The sequence below is a fragment of the Triticum aestivum genome, chromosome 1A, assembly GCF_018294505.1.
Source record: "Triticum aestivum cultivar Chinese Spring chromosome 1A, IWGSC CS RefSeq v2.1, whole genome shotgun sequence".
In the NCBI taxonomy this organism is placed as follows: Eukaryota; Viridiplantae; Streptophyta; class Magnoliopsida; order Poales; family Poaceae; genus Triticum; species Triticum aestivum.
The window spans coordinates 40,639,831-40,651,517 of record NC_057794.1 but is presented as its reverse complement, the minus strand read 5'-3'; the positions used below and the strand labels follow the sequence as shown (position 1 = coordinate 40,651,517).

General features: G+C 42.8%; 1 protein-coding gene across 1 annotated transcript; it reads left to right on the top strand.

The window, feature by feature from the left end:
- The first annotated feature begins 9,202 nt into the window (after positions 1–9,202).
- LOC123085819 (remorin) lies at positions 9,203–11,170 on the top strand. Its single transcript, XM_044507542.1, has 6 exons — positions 9,203–9,327; positions 9,519–9,613; positions 9,712–9,996; positions 10,103–10,478; positions 10,573–10,654; positions 10,747–11,170. Exons 1-6 carry the CDS (start codon positions 9,302–9,304, stop codon positions 10,936–10,938), a joined length of 1,056 nt encoding a protein of 351 aa, XP_044363477.1. The 5' UTR covers positions 9,203–9,301; the 3' UTR covers positions 10,939–11,170.
- The last annotated feature ends 517 nt before the right edge of the window (positions 11,171–11,687 follow it).

Below are 11,687 nucleotides of genomic sequence, written 5' to 3'. Positions count from 1 at the left end.
CAGTTATACATGAATCCCAAAGTGAAAGAATACTTGGAAACACACCACTCCAAGTTATGGGCCAGAAGCCAATTCAGTGAAGTGAGCAAAGTTGACTATGTGCACAATAATCTAGCAGAGTCTTTCAACTCAACGATCCGGAAACTAAAGGGTCATTATGTGGTGGATTTGCTTGACAGGATAAGGATAGAATACATGCAGAAATTTCATTATCGTGCAGGAATAGCCGAGGCAAAATTCATGGGCCACATTATCATCCCTGCCGTGATGAATGAACTGAAGCAGAAGACAACAGGCTTGGAAATGAACATGACTCTTTGCTCGGGTACCACAGCAGAGATATCATATTTGGATAAAGAGAAGAGGGAATGGAGATATCCAGTGGATTTAGAAGCTAGAACTTGCAGTTGTAGGCAATGGCAGATAACTGGGTTGCCATGCATTCATGCCTTGTTTTTCATCACTTCTCTCCCAGGTCCAGCAGGGAACATACAGCAGTATGTGCATGATTACTACTCTGTTGCAAGGTTCAAAGCCACATATGCTTATGCCTTGCCTGCTATGGAGGGAAAACAACAATGGGACATGGTGGACCCTGGATTCAAGCTTTGCGCTCCAGTTCTGAAGAGAGCAGCAGGTAGACCAAGGAAGAGTCGAATCAGACCTCGCAGCGAAGGAGCTGGACTTGGAGCGAGGAAGCGTAAGTGCACAAGGTGTGGTGGGTCTGGTCATTTTGGTAAGTATTGTGATAACACAGTAGATCCAGCGTTCGGAGAGAGTTTCGATGAAGGCTTCGATGAAAATGTTGGTCAGCAGCCGGTTGCCTCAACAGATGATGAAAATGATGGTCAACAGCCGGTTGCATCAGATGAGGATTTTGACGAGGTTCCAAATGATGATGGTCAACAGCCGCATGATTTTGACGATGATCCAAAATATCCTCCAAATAATGATTCAAGTGAGGCTCCAAATGGTGATCCAAGTGAGGCTCTAAATGGTGATCATGGTGATCCAAGTGAGGCTCCAAATGATGATCCAAGTGAGGCTCCAAATGGTGACCAACCTTCTGTTGTTGTGAGTTCTGCTAGGTATGTAAATCTTGCAAGGGTCAAATACTACTGTACATCTATCACTTGACATGATCTCATTACCGTTTATGTTTTGCACAACTCTATGGTAGGTTTGAAGAAGACGCGCAAGGTACCGACAACCAAGAGAAGAAGAGAAGAAACAATGAGCACAAGGTGCACGAGGAGCAAAGTGATGGCAAGAAGCTCAAGGAACAGACAGAAGCCCCAACGCTATCTATGAATAATTATGAAACATTATGAATAAGGGATGATGTTGTATTATGAAACATTTATCACTTGACATGTTGTATTTCTGTTGGATGATGTTGGACCTATGTTAGAAGTATGTTTGACATGATGTTTAAATATCTGTTGGATGATGTTTGAATGAGCACATGGTTTTTCTTCTTTTTTTGATTTTTTGAATTTTGTTTTGCTCATTTAAATTCTGGTCAAACCTAACTTTGACCAAGATTTAAACAAGTCTAAAACATCAAAATGAAAAACTAAGCCTGGATACTTCTTAGTCAATCCAAAATGAAGTTGTGGTGAGGTTTTTGAAATTTTCATGAAAAATGTGCTAAAAAGAGGGGTCCAAAGGTAGGGTAAACGGCCTCATTTCTAAGCAAGGTTTTTTCGACCTTGTCTAAATCAGCCAAATAACTTTCCTACACATATATTCTATATGTACAGACTATGTGCGCTGGTTTTTCCATTTTTTGATTTTTTTTAATTTGTTTTGCTCATTTGAATTCTGGTCAAACTTAACTTTGACCAAGATTTAAACAAGTGTAAAACATCAAAATGAAAAACTAAGCCTGGATCCTTCTTAGTCACTCCAAAATGAAGCTGTGGTGAGTTTTTTGAAATTTTCATGTTCATTTCCCCAAAACACTTCTCTTCACTTCATACAAGAGTTTGAGATACTCGAGATATCATACAATACACATGAACTTATCATTTAAATGTATGTAAAGCTTGTTTATCAACTTAAATCGTTAGTATATGACATAAGAAGACTATGTGCGCAGGTTTTTTATTTTTCTGATTTTTATTTAATTTATTATGCTCATTTGAAATCTGGTCAAACATAGGTTTGACTGCTCCAAACCCCTCCCAAACCCCGCTAACCCTAGCGCTGAACAAGGACCGTTCATCTAACCCTAGCGGCGATCAAGGGCCGTCGATCTAACCCTTCTAGAAGGAATCTGCGGGGAGGAGGGGGGCGATCCGCGAGATGCAATCTGATTGGCTAGGAGATTGTTTTTTTAACAAATACTGAGCGCACTGGATGGACCGTTGGGCCGTCTCGTTGTCTGGGCCTGAGACCACAGTAAATAGCCCGTCTCAGCCTTTCCAGGCCTTGCATGCATGGAGGCGGCGACGTGGGTTTGCATGCGTGAGAGGCGGCGACGTGCATGCATGCGAGCGAGGCGAGCGAGGCGCGCTAGGCGAGCTAGGTGGTTCTGGGCAGTGGTTCAGGGCAGCGATTCACATGCACCGCCCGGTCAAAGAGCTATGCAGTGATTCAGATGCACGCACGCGCCCCATGCATCGTTTTCGTGCAAAAAATTAAGTGTGCAAAACGTAACGGATACACACACGTGTCCGGATTCACACACGCACTGTTCTCATCCTTTCTCTCTTCCTCTCCCACCCACAGGGCTATAAATGGGGTGCCTCTCTTCCTCTCCCACCCACAAGCCAGATCCGATCCTCTCCAACTTCAAACACCCAAGCGACCGAGCCCCCCCCCCAAGCGAGACCAAGTGAAGATGCAGTTCAACGGGACGACCTTCAACCGTCCGCCTGTCGTGCCGGAGCTGCGCTACCCACCAGGCGTGCTTGTGGAGAGGGAGCTCCGTGTGTGGGCTATTTCAAAGTGGAGGGGTTCCGTCGAACTCACCCGCGCCTTCCTCAGAGCCAGCTATGCCCACCTCCCACGGGGCTCACCGAGGATGTTCACCCTCAATGAGGTTCGTGACCGCGGAGGCATCCTCCTACTGCTCACGGTCACCTTCACCAACCCGTTTGACGCGCGCGAGCTCCTCGGTCAAGTCTTTTGGTGCGGCTGCGAGGCCATCTTCTCCACCGTCTACAACATCTACACCAACTACGAGCGCATCTTCCCCGCTCCAGGCCAGATGCACTCCCTTCCCTACGACGAGGAGGAGGTGGTGTGAAGATGAAGACGGTATTGAAGGGGTGCGCACGGCCAAGGTGGAAGAAGGAGGTCAAGATGAAGATGTTCAAGCCCGGAGTCAAGCTCGTCATGTTTCATTTTTTATTTTATTTTTCTTTTCTATGTCGTGTCGTGTCGTGTCATATTTCGTCATGTATCCGTGAACTGTTCGTGAACTTATTATTGTAATGGTACGGTGTGTTCCATCTTATCTAAGTTATTAGGGTTTATTATGTGTGTTAAAAAAGGACCGTGCCCAAACATATAATTTCTTCCCTAAACAAGCCATGAAGTTCGAGAACTTGTGGTTTTCATTAATGAAAATCGGAGGGGGTGAGAAGCCCTCTGTTTCATTCAAACAAAAAGTCATGAACTAACATGCAAATTTATTCCCTTTAAATCATAAACCAAGTGCCACTCTAACCCTAAACCAAGTGCCACTCTGACCAAAATCATGTGGTAGTGCAACATACATTTTCAACCTTCCAACCCTCCAAAATTTAAGTGCAAAACAAAGGAAAACCACTTTCACGCGTGTGCAAACATTCACGGTCTCACTATTTTTTTTAAAAAAAATTCACAGTCTCACTATGTATACCTTCCTTCCCTACCCATGTCAAAGTCTTGTCATCTGTCCTAGCGGTTACCAACGCAACCCTAAACACCACAAACCCACGCGGTCCTGGGTTCGAGTCCCCAGTCGCACCAAGTTTTTGTGCATTTTCCACCCTTCATTTTTTAGACAAATTATGTTTTTCTCAATGTAATGCCCTTAAAAAAGTTCATTTATTTTGGCACCTGGCGTAAACCTCTACAGAGCTGAGGCACATTTTCCATGACATTTTGGTCTTCGATTTAAATCACGGTGTATTTGAATTGGATTAATTAACAGCTCCAAAAAATTTCTAACCTTAATTGTTTGGCTCCGGAATAATTCAATTAGCTTCCACAAAAAGTTTCAGCATTATGATTTACTGCCTAAATTAAATCAGAATAGAAAATAGAAAAATACGCAAGAGAACCCCCGAATGGGCCTAATTGGATGCAGTTGGCCCATTAGTCTAGCCTGCACTTGGCTCTATGCTCTGAATTTGGCCCAAGAGCAACCTTTTTTTGGACAGAAAGGCAGAGCAGAGAGCTGCATTTTATTGATCAAAAGTTTCTGAATTCCTAATTTCTTCTCTTTTTTCCAACATATTTAAATGTTGGTCACTTCTTCTCTTTTTGTTTCAACATTTAAACTAGGTGAATTTCTCAAACAATTTCAAGATTACAAATTCCTCCATAATTCATGCCTTTCCATACATTTTCAACATTACAACTAGTGCGATTACCATACCTACAAATGCCCAAAAGTATTTGCAAATGGGTATTGGTAGTGCTTGATCTTCAAGCTTCCTAACCTTCTTCTTCAACATCCTAAGCTCAACATCTAGCTCTCTGTCAGTGCGTGCTTCGCCCTCCATCACTTCTTCCGGAGCTCGTGGTGCGGCCACTGCCATTCGTGGCAGCATGCGCAACCATTCTTCATGCTCTTCTTGCAGTTCATTCATCAGAGTCTTGGCCAGAGCATTGACCCAAAGAAAGAAGCATGTCACCTGCATGAACACCAAACAGATCAACCCATTGCTCAAAGATCCCGACCACGAAAATGGTGCAATTGCCCCGATTCTTACCCCATTCTCGCTGCACACGTAGAACGGACGATTCTGGTTCCTCGGTGTCTGAGAAACCCTCCGATCAACGCCCGCCCGGCACCATGGACAGACGAAGACAGGCATGTCCACACGCGCCCGGCTCTGCATCCATGAGGTGGCGCGGGAGCTTGAGAAAGACATGGAGCTCGGAGTCGAAGGGGATCTCAACGCCGCCGCGCCCTCCACTGCTAGCTTCCCACCGCCGCGCCCTCCACAACTAGCTTCCCGCCGCCGTGCTCTCTCTCTCGCCGTGGCACCGCCATGCTCTCTGTCGCCGTGGTCACCGCCGCTGTCGCCCGCTTATATAGCACACCCGCCAACGGCTCTCTGCTCAACGGCTCTCTGTTGGGTCCCACAAGCCACGCGTGCAACGGTTTGAATAAAATTGGCCATCTCTGCCGCCTGGTCCCACCTGTAAGGGCCGAGTCAAAAGATTGACCTGACGGAGACGGCAGAGTTCACGGAACGAGTCGGTGCGCACGGACTAGGGGCAAAACTGAGCACAATTCGCATCTGAGGGCAAAACTGAGTACATGGACACCACTGAGGGCAAAAGGATAATTAACCCTATAACTTTAGTATTGTAGATGTTGATATCTTTTCCAACAAAGTTGATCAAATTTTACAATGTTTGATTTTGACCAAATCTTATATGCAGACTAAAAAGAAACGGAGGGAGTACTTTAATACTGAATACTGATACATGAACAACTCTTTGATACATGCACGGACTTCCGTACTTCCTCCATTTTTGTTTAGTTCGCGTATTAGAATGGATCAAAGTCAAGCTTTATAAACTTTTATAAAGTTTATAAATAAAAATATAAACATTTATAATAACAAATCAATATCATTATATTCATTATTGAATATACTTTCACATCATATAGATTTGTTATGCTAAATGTTTATATTGTTTTCTATAAACTTGATCCAACATTATAAAGTTTGACTTCAGTCAACTCTACTATGGAGAGTAAATAAAAACAAAGGGAGTACCAGTTTTGATCGGCACCCTTTCCAACACACTGCTTTACTGATTATTATGTTATGACCATTACCAACCATAACCGTTATGGGAAATGTTTGTGCCTGCTTACTTTGATTTTTGAACAAGTTCCCTTCCCTTGACATTGTTAAATAATCAATAATATGTACTCCCTCCGTTCCTAAATATAAGATTCTTTAGAGATTTTAATATGATAGCAGTGATTTGTTGCCCAGCCTCATCTGTACCCATGATGAAGAAAAAATTCAAAACAAATACTAGAAAAATTCAAAAAAATGCATGATAGATAATTTGGTGCATAAGGTGCGCTCCAAATATCGGATCATTTGGACATCTGAATAGCTCTCGGCAAAAAATACAAATTTGGGGTCTGTAAAAAAGTTTACTGTTTATGTATTGTTCAGACCCAATTTGTCTCTTTTGTTGAGAGCTACTCATATGTCCAAATGAATGATCTAAAATTTAGAGCGCACCTCACGCACCAAATTATCTACCATGCAAAAAAAGGATTTTTTGTTTGTATTTTTGTGAATTTTTTCTTGACCGGGTGCAGATGAGCCTGGGCTTGGAAAATGGATATTCATTCCAATATGAACTACATACGCTAAAATATGTCTATATACATCTGTATGTAGTCCAGATTGAAACTCTGAAAGGCTTATATTTAGAAACGGGGGAAGTAGCAGTCTGCATCTTTAGAGTCAATTACACCACCGGTGCTTGAACTTGGCGCGAAAAATCATTTTAGTGCTAAAACTTGTGGTGTACATTGAATGGATGCAACAACTTAGCTTCCTTGTGCAAATACGGTGCAGAATGCAATTGAATATGCCCACAGGGCTGACTAGACGTGACAGGGTGGCATGGGTCCATTGTCAGGACGCAAGATGCAGGGCGTGTGCCCTGTTATTTTTTCAACAAGGAAGCCCCAGCGAGCTGGGGCCCCAGTCAGTAGTATAAATTGTAAATAATCACAAAAATTAGTCTTACTCCGTCTAAACATGAGAACGGCAACATGCACACTGAAGGTACTAGCCACTGCAGCCCCAACATTTTCCTCGGACATATTGGATAGCTAGCCTAAATATCTTATAACAATGACGCTCACTTGGCATGGACTGCAGTTAGTGCGGCTCATTTTGTACGCGATAATTGTTTTCAAGATATTTGCAAAATACATGTAGTAAGTAATAAAATAATGTTCAAACATTACTATGCTATAAATATTATACATGAAAAATTATGGTTAGTAAATAAAAGCATTCAAAATGTTTAAGGAATACGAACATTTTTGTACACTCGTGGCTCATATTTAAATTATACAAAATATTGAATACAAACATTTACTAAATATTTATGACCATCAACTTCTGTATAATTTTCACTTGTGACCTATATAATTTTTTTACATAACTTACGTATTAACACTATTGAATATTCGTATCAACATTTTATTTTCTACATTATTAATATATTTTTATTATACTAACATTATTTTAAAGGACATACCTATGAGTTATAAAATTATGTGTATAATTATTTAAACGTTTCAATAATTGAAAAACAATATTTATGAATTATAATTTAAGAAATATTTGTATTCGTCAATTATACAAACATTTTTTATAATTCATAAACTAAGTACATGAATATTTCAAAATAATACGTGATAATTTTAAGTAAGTTATTTCATTGTTATGTATATAATATTTATAACACGCCGATATAACACACCTGTATATATTTTTCTATTTGTGTGTTAATACATGCTTTTTTAGAAAACACACAATCTTTATTAAAACAACTTCTTGAACCAACATAATTGTTTTCTAAAGGATGACTAGTTTTAGTAAAACTGTGATTTTTTTACTTATATGAGCATTTATTTGAATATATACAAACTTGTTTAAATGACTTATACAAATATTTGTATATTTCTTAATTTAATTATATGTATAGTATAAAATTAATAATTGAGTATTTTATGAAATTACATGAAAATTTTCTAATTGGAGTGGAAGGATCGGTTACAGGTCTTTATGTGGTCGCTAGTTTGAGTTCCTAAGCCATCTTTTTTAACTTGTACGTGTCAAAAATCTTAATTTATATTCTTTAAGGAAAATTGTATAAAAGATATGTATTCATATGAGACAACAAATTCCCAAGGCTGTGGCTAGTTGCGCACGCCCTGTACCACAGGTCCTCGGATTGAGTCCGCAGTTGACCAAATTTTTTTTGTCATATAATGTACGTAGGATGCTGAGACAACTAATTATTTGTACCTATGTCACTGGCTTTTTTGTGAGTAGAAAAATGTTGAGGGTGTTTTTGCAAAGAAGGGGGCCAAAAGTCTTCAACTTGGGTCACTGACAGTGGACCCACGCCATGCTGTCACGCCTGATGAGCCCCGTGGGCGTATTTAGTTGCATTTTGCACCGTATTTGCATGTCTAAGCCAAGTTGCTGCACCGGTTCAATGTACTTCGCAAGTTTTAGCACTAAAGTGACTTTTCGCGTCAAGTTCGAGCACCGGTGATGTAATTGACTCGCATCTTTAAGATGATTCGCGGGTGTCGTCTGCTAAACTGAATTCAAAATCTGTAAAAAGAAGAGGGAGAGAGAGAGAGAGTATTGGCGGGTGTTGTCTGCTAAACTGAATTCAAAATCTGTAAAACGAAGAGAGAGAGAGAGAGGGAGGGAGGGAGGGAGAGAGAGCGGCTTTTCAAACCGATGGGCTAGTGACACAATGTCGACTGACTTTGGGTGAATAACTTGTGGACCCCATGAACGAATATCTAGCAACAACGCATTATTCCTGTCATGTCTTGATCAATGATCAGTATACAAAGCACACAGAATCTTTACTTGCAAGCAAGGCTTTTCGTTGCTGACTTGATTATATGTATATAGAAATCTCCGGATTGTTCAAAAAGAAAAAAGAAACCTCCGGACATGGAATGAAGCTAAAATCTGCATGACAAGGCAAAAAGACTACGTCAGGGGTTAACAGGCACACAAATATCCAGAAGAGGTAGAGGAATAATGATGGCAGTAGCTAGCAGCTAACCACACTGCAAAGCAAAAGGAGTCCAGCAGATTCTCAAATACTTGTTAACGAGGCAAAAGCGATCCCACTTGCTTGCCTCCAAGATAACAGCTTTCGTGCCTCGCTCCTTCTCTCTCTTTCTATCTTTCTATCTATCTCTCTCCCATATGTCCCCATATGTATATATATGTGCTGCAACGCTTAGCTTAGAACATAGGCTTGTAAGTCCGACGACATAAGGTTGCGCATCAGAACAAAAGGCCCTTGGTTCTCTTCTCCCACGGTTCGGTTGTGCGCCATGCACGGTGGATTGAGACAATCGAGGTATCACCTCAAGGGAACCTGTTACAACTCTGTTTCTAGCATCGGCATTGCTGCTTTCTACAGATTTTTTTCCCCATATGTTTCAGAATTTCAGAAAAAATGGGGAGTCAGCCATTGCCCATTGCACCGTGGTAGGCTAGTATCTGCAGGATCAGTTGAAGCTGTTGCAAAGCTGATTCGCTATTTTGCAGGGTCCGGTTTTCTGGTGTAGGGCAGGAAGATCAGGGCAGCGGGCAGGCCATGGCAATGCCACCACAGCGACAGCGAGGCACGCCTTTTGGAAGAGGTATACCATCAAAATCTGCATTTTAGTTGGTCTGACCTCTGAATGTGATCATGAATAAATGAATGTGGAGTTGATATCTTCGGGGCAAATGAATGCAGGTGAAGAATACGATGCCGCGTACGCAGCAACGGTGGCGGCAGTGGCATATGCCATTGCTGCAATGGAGGAAGAGAAGTTACCACCTCAGCAGAAGCCTATCCCAGAGAAAACAGCATCTCGGCAGAAGCGTGTAACAGTTCATGAGCCCACAGCCGCCCCGCCGCCGAGATCACCACCCAGGAGAGGCGGAAGCATGAAAAGGCCGACTGAAGGAAGCAAAATCTCAAGATTGTTTAGTGGTAACAAAGAAATCGTTGAAGTTGGCGACGAAGACGAACAAGGAGGTAAGGGATGCGTGCATAAACAGCGTGGACAAAATCACCATATGGCAAATCAAGTATGGCAATGTGTTTTGTGTATTCTACTGCTAAATCATGGTCAACTTTTCAGCGAATGTTTCGGTGAGGAGGCCGGTGAAACCGGCGCCAAAGAAGCCAGGAGGTCCAACTCCAGGCCAGAACGTGGTAGGGAAGGTGGTCGACTCCGTCCCGAACCTGAAGGACAATCCAAGTTTCACGAGGAAAACACCGGACAAGAAGAGGAGCAGAAACTTTGAGCAGGAGGAAGCAAATCAGAGGGCGAAACCCGGGGTTAACCCGACGACCTCGTTTCCAGGAGAGAGGAAACAGAGCTGGAAGCACGAGCAGGAGCCGGCGAATCAGAGGGCGCCACCGGCAGCCAGGCCTCCAGGAATGGTTTATTCCAGCGAGGCGGAGAGGATGGCGGCCGCGTGGGAGAAGGAGGAGCTGGCGAAGATCAAGGAGCGGTGAGTAGAAGACCTGTGGAAACCGATAATCTTCTGAATTTTAATCACCGTTACAGTGCCAAGTTTTAGCTAGCTAGCTAACACTCATATCCAGGTACAACGAGACGATGGAAACCATAGCCGAATGGGAGACTGAGAAGAAGGCCAAGGCCAGGCGCCAGAAGGAGCCCAAAGAGGTTCTCTGCTGCTGCTCGGAATTCCTCCTCCTAGCTCTGTTCTGCCATTATTCCCTTTTCATAGCTCGGTCTTCTGGCTGTCATAATTGCAGGGCGATTCGGAGAGGAAGAGAGCAAAGGCGCTGGAGGAGTACAACGACGAGATGAAGCGGATCAGCAAGGTGGCCGCCGCGTCGAGGCTGTCGGCGGAGGACAAGAAAAGGAACGCCGAGGGCAAAGTCTGGGAGAAGGCGGCCAAAATCCGGTCGACGGGGAAGCTCCCTTGGTCCTGTGGCTGCTTCTGAAACCATGGACACACATAATATGGGCCAAGAATCTGGTTGTGTTGCTGCTTTACTGTGTATACTTGTTTATGTAATCGCCTAAATGAAGTACATTGCGCCAACCAGTGCAAACTCCACGTGGTGGAATTTCGACAAGACTCATAGTGTGACGAAACAAGTATAACCAAGTAGCCCCTGGAGGAGGCAAGAGTTCATAAAAAGTGTATCCTGTGTGCAAATTAGATATACAGATTTTAATGAGCTAACCTTCGTTTGGCACGGCGCAATCTCCATCATTTGATCTTGAAACTTCAGGCCTGCATTCAAAGGTTAAAAGGAGTTAGGATGCAGAGGCCGGGGTAACCCCTTTTCGAAAAAAAAGAAAGTGAAATTTTGACTGATTTCTGTGCGAAAAGCTGGAAACGTCTTGCCTGTTGAGGCCGACGGGTACGTGTTAATATAGGCGGGGCGCACCTCCCGTACAACGCATACAAAGTAGTTTGGATACAGGAGATATTCAGGGAGAAGATAGAACTTGGAGAGAAAGAAACAACTCATGTATATCTATCCTGACTACCTCCTGGTGCGGGTCAAGGATGACACGCCAATATACGCCAATGTATACCGTACCAATATAACAGCATGTTTGACACCCTCCCTTAATCACAACTTCATCAAGTTGAGATTATGCTTGAAGTTTTCAAAGCTCTTTGTGGGCAGGGGCTTTGTGAATCCATCTGCAATTTGATCTTTGTAATGCACAAACCGGA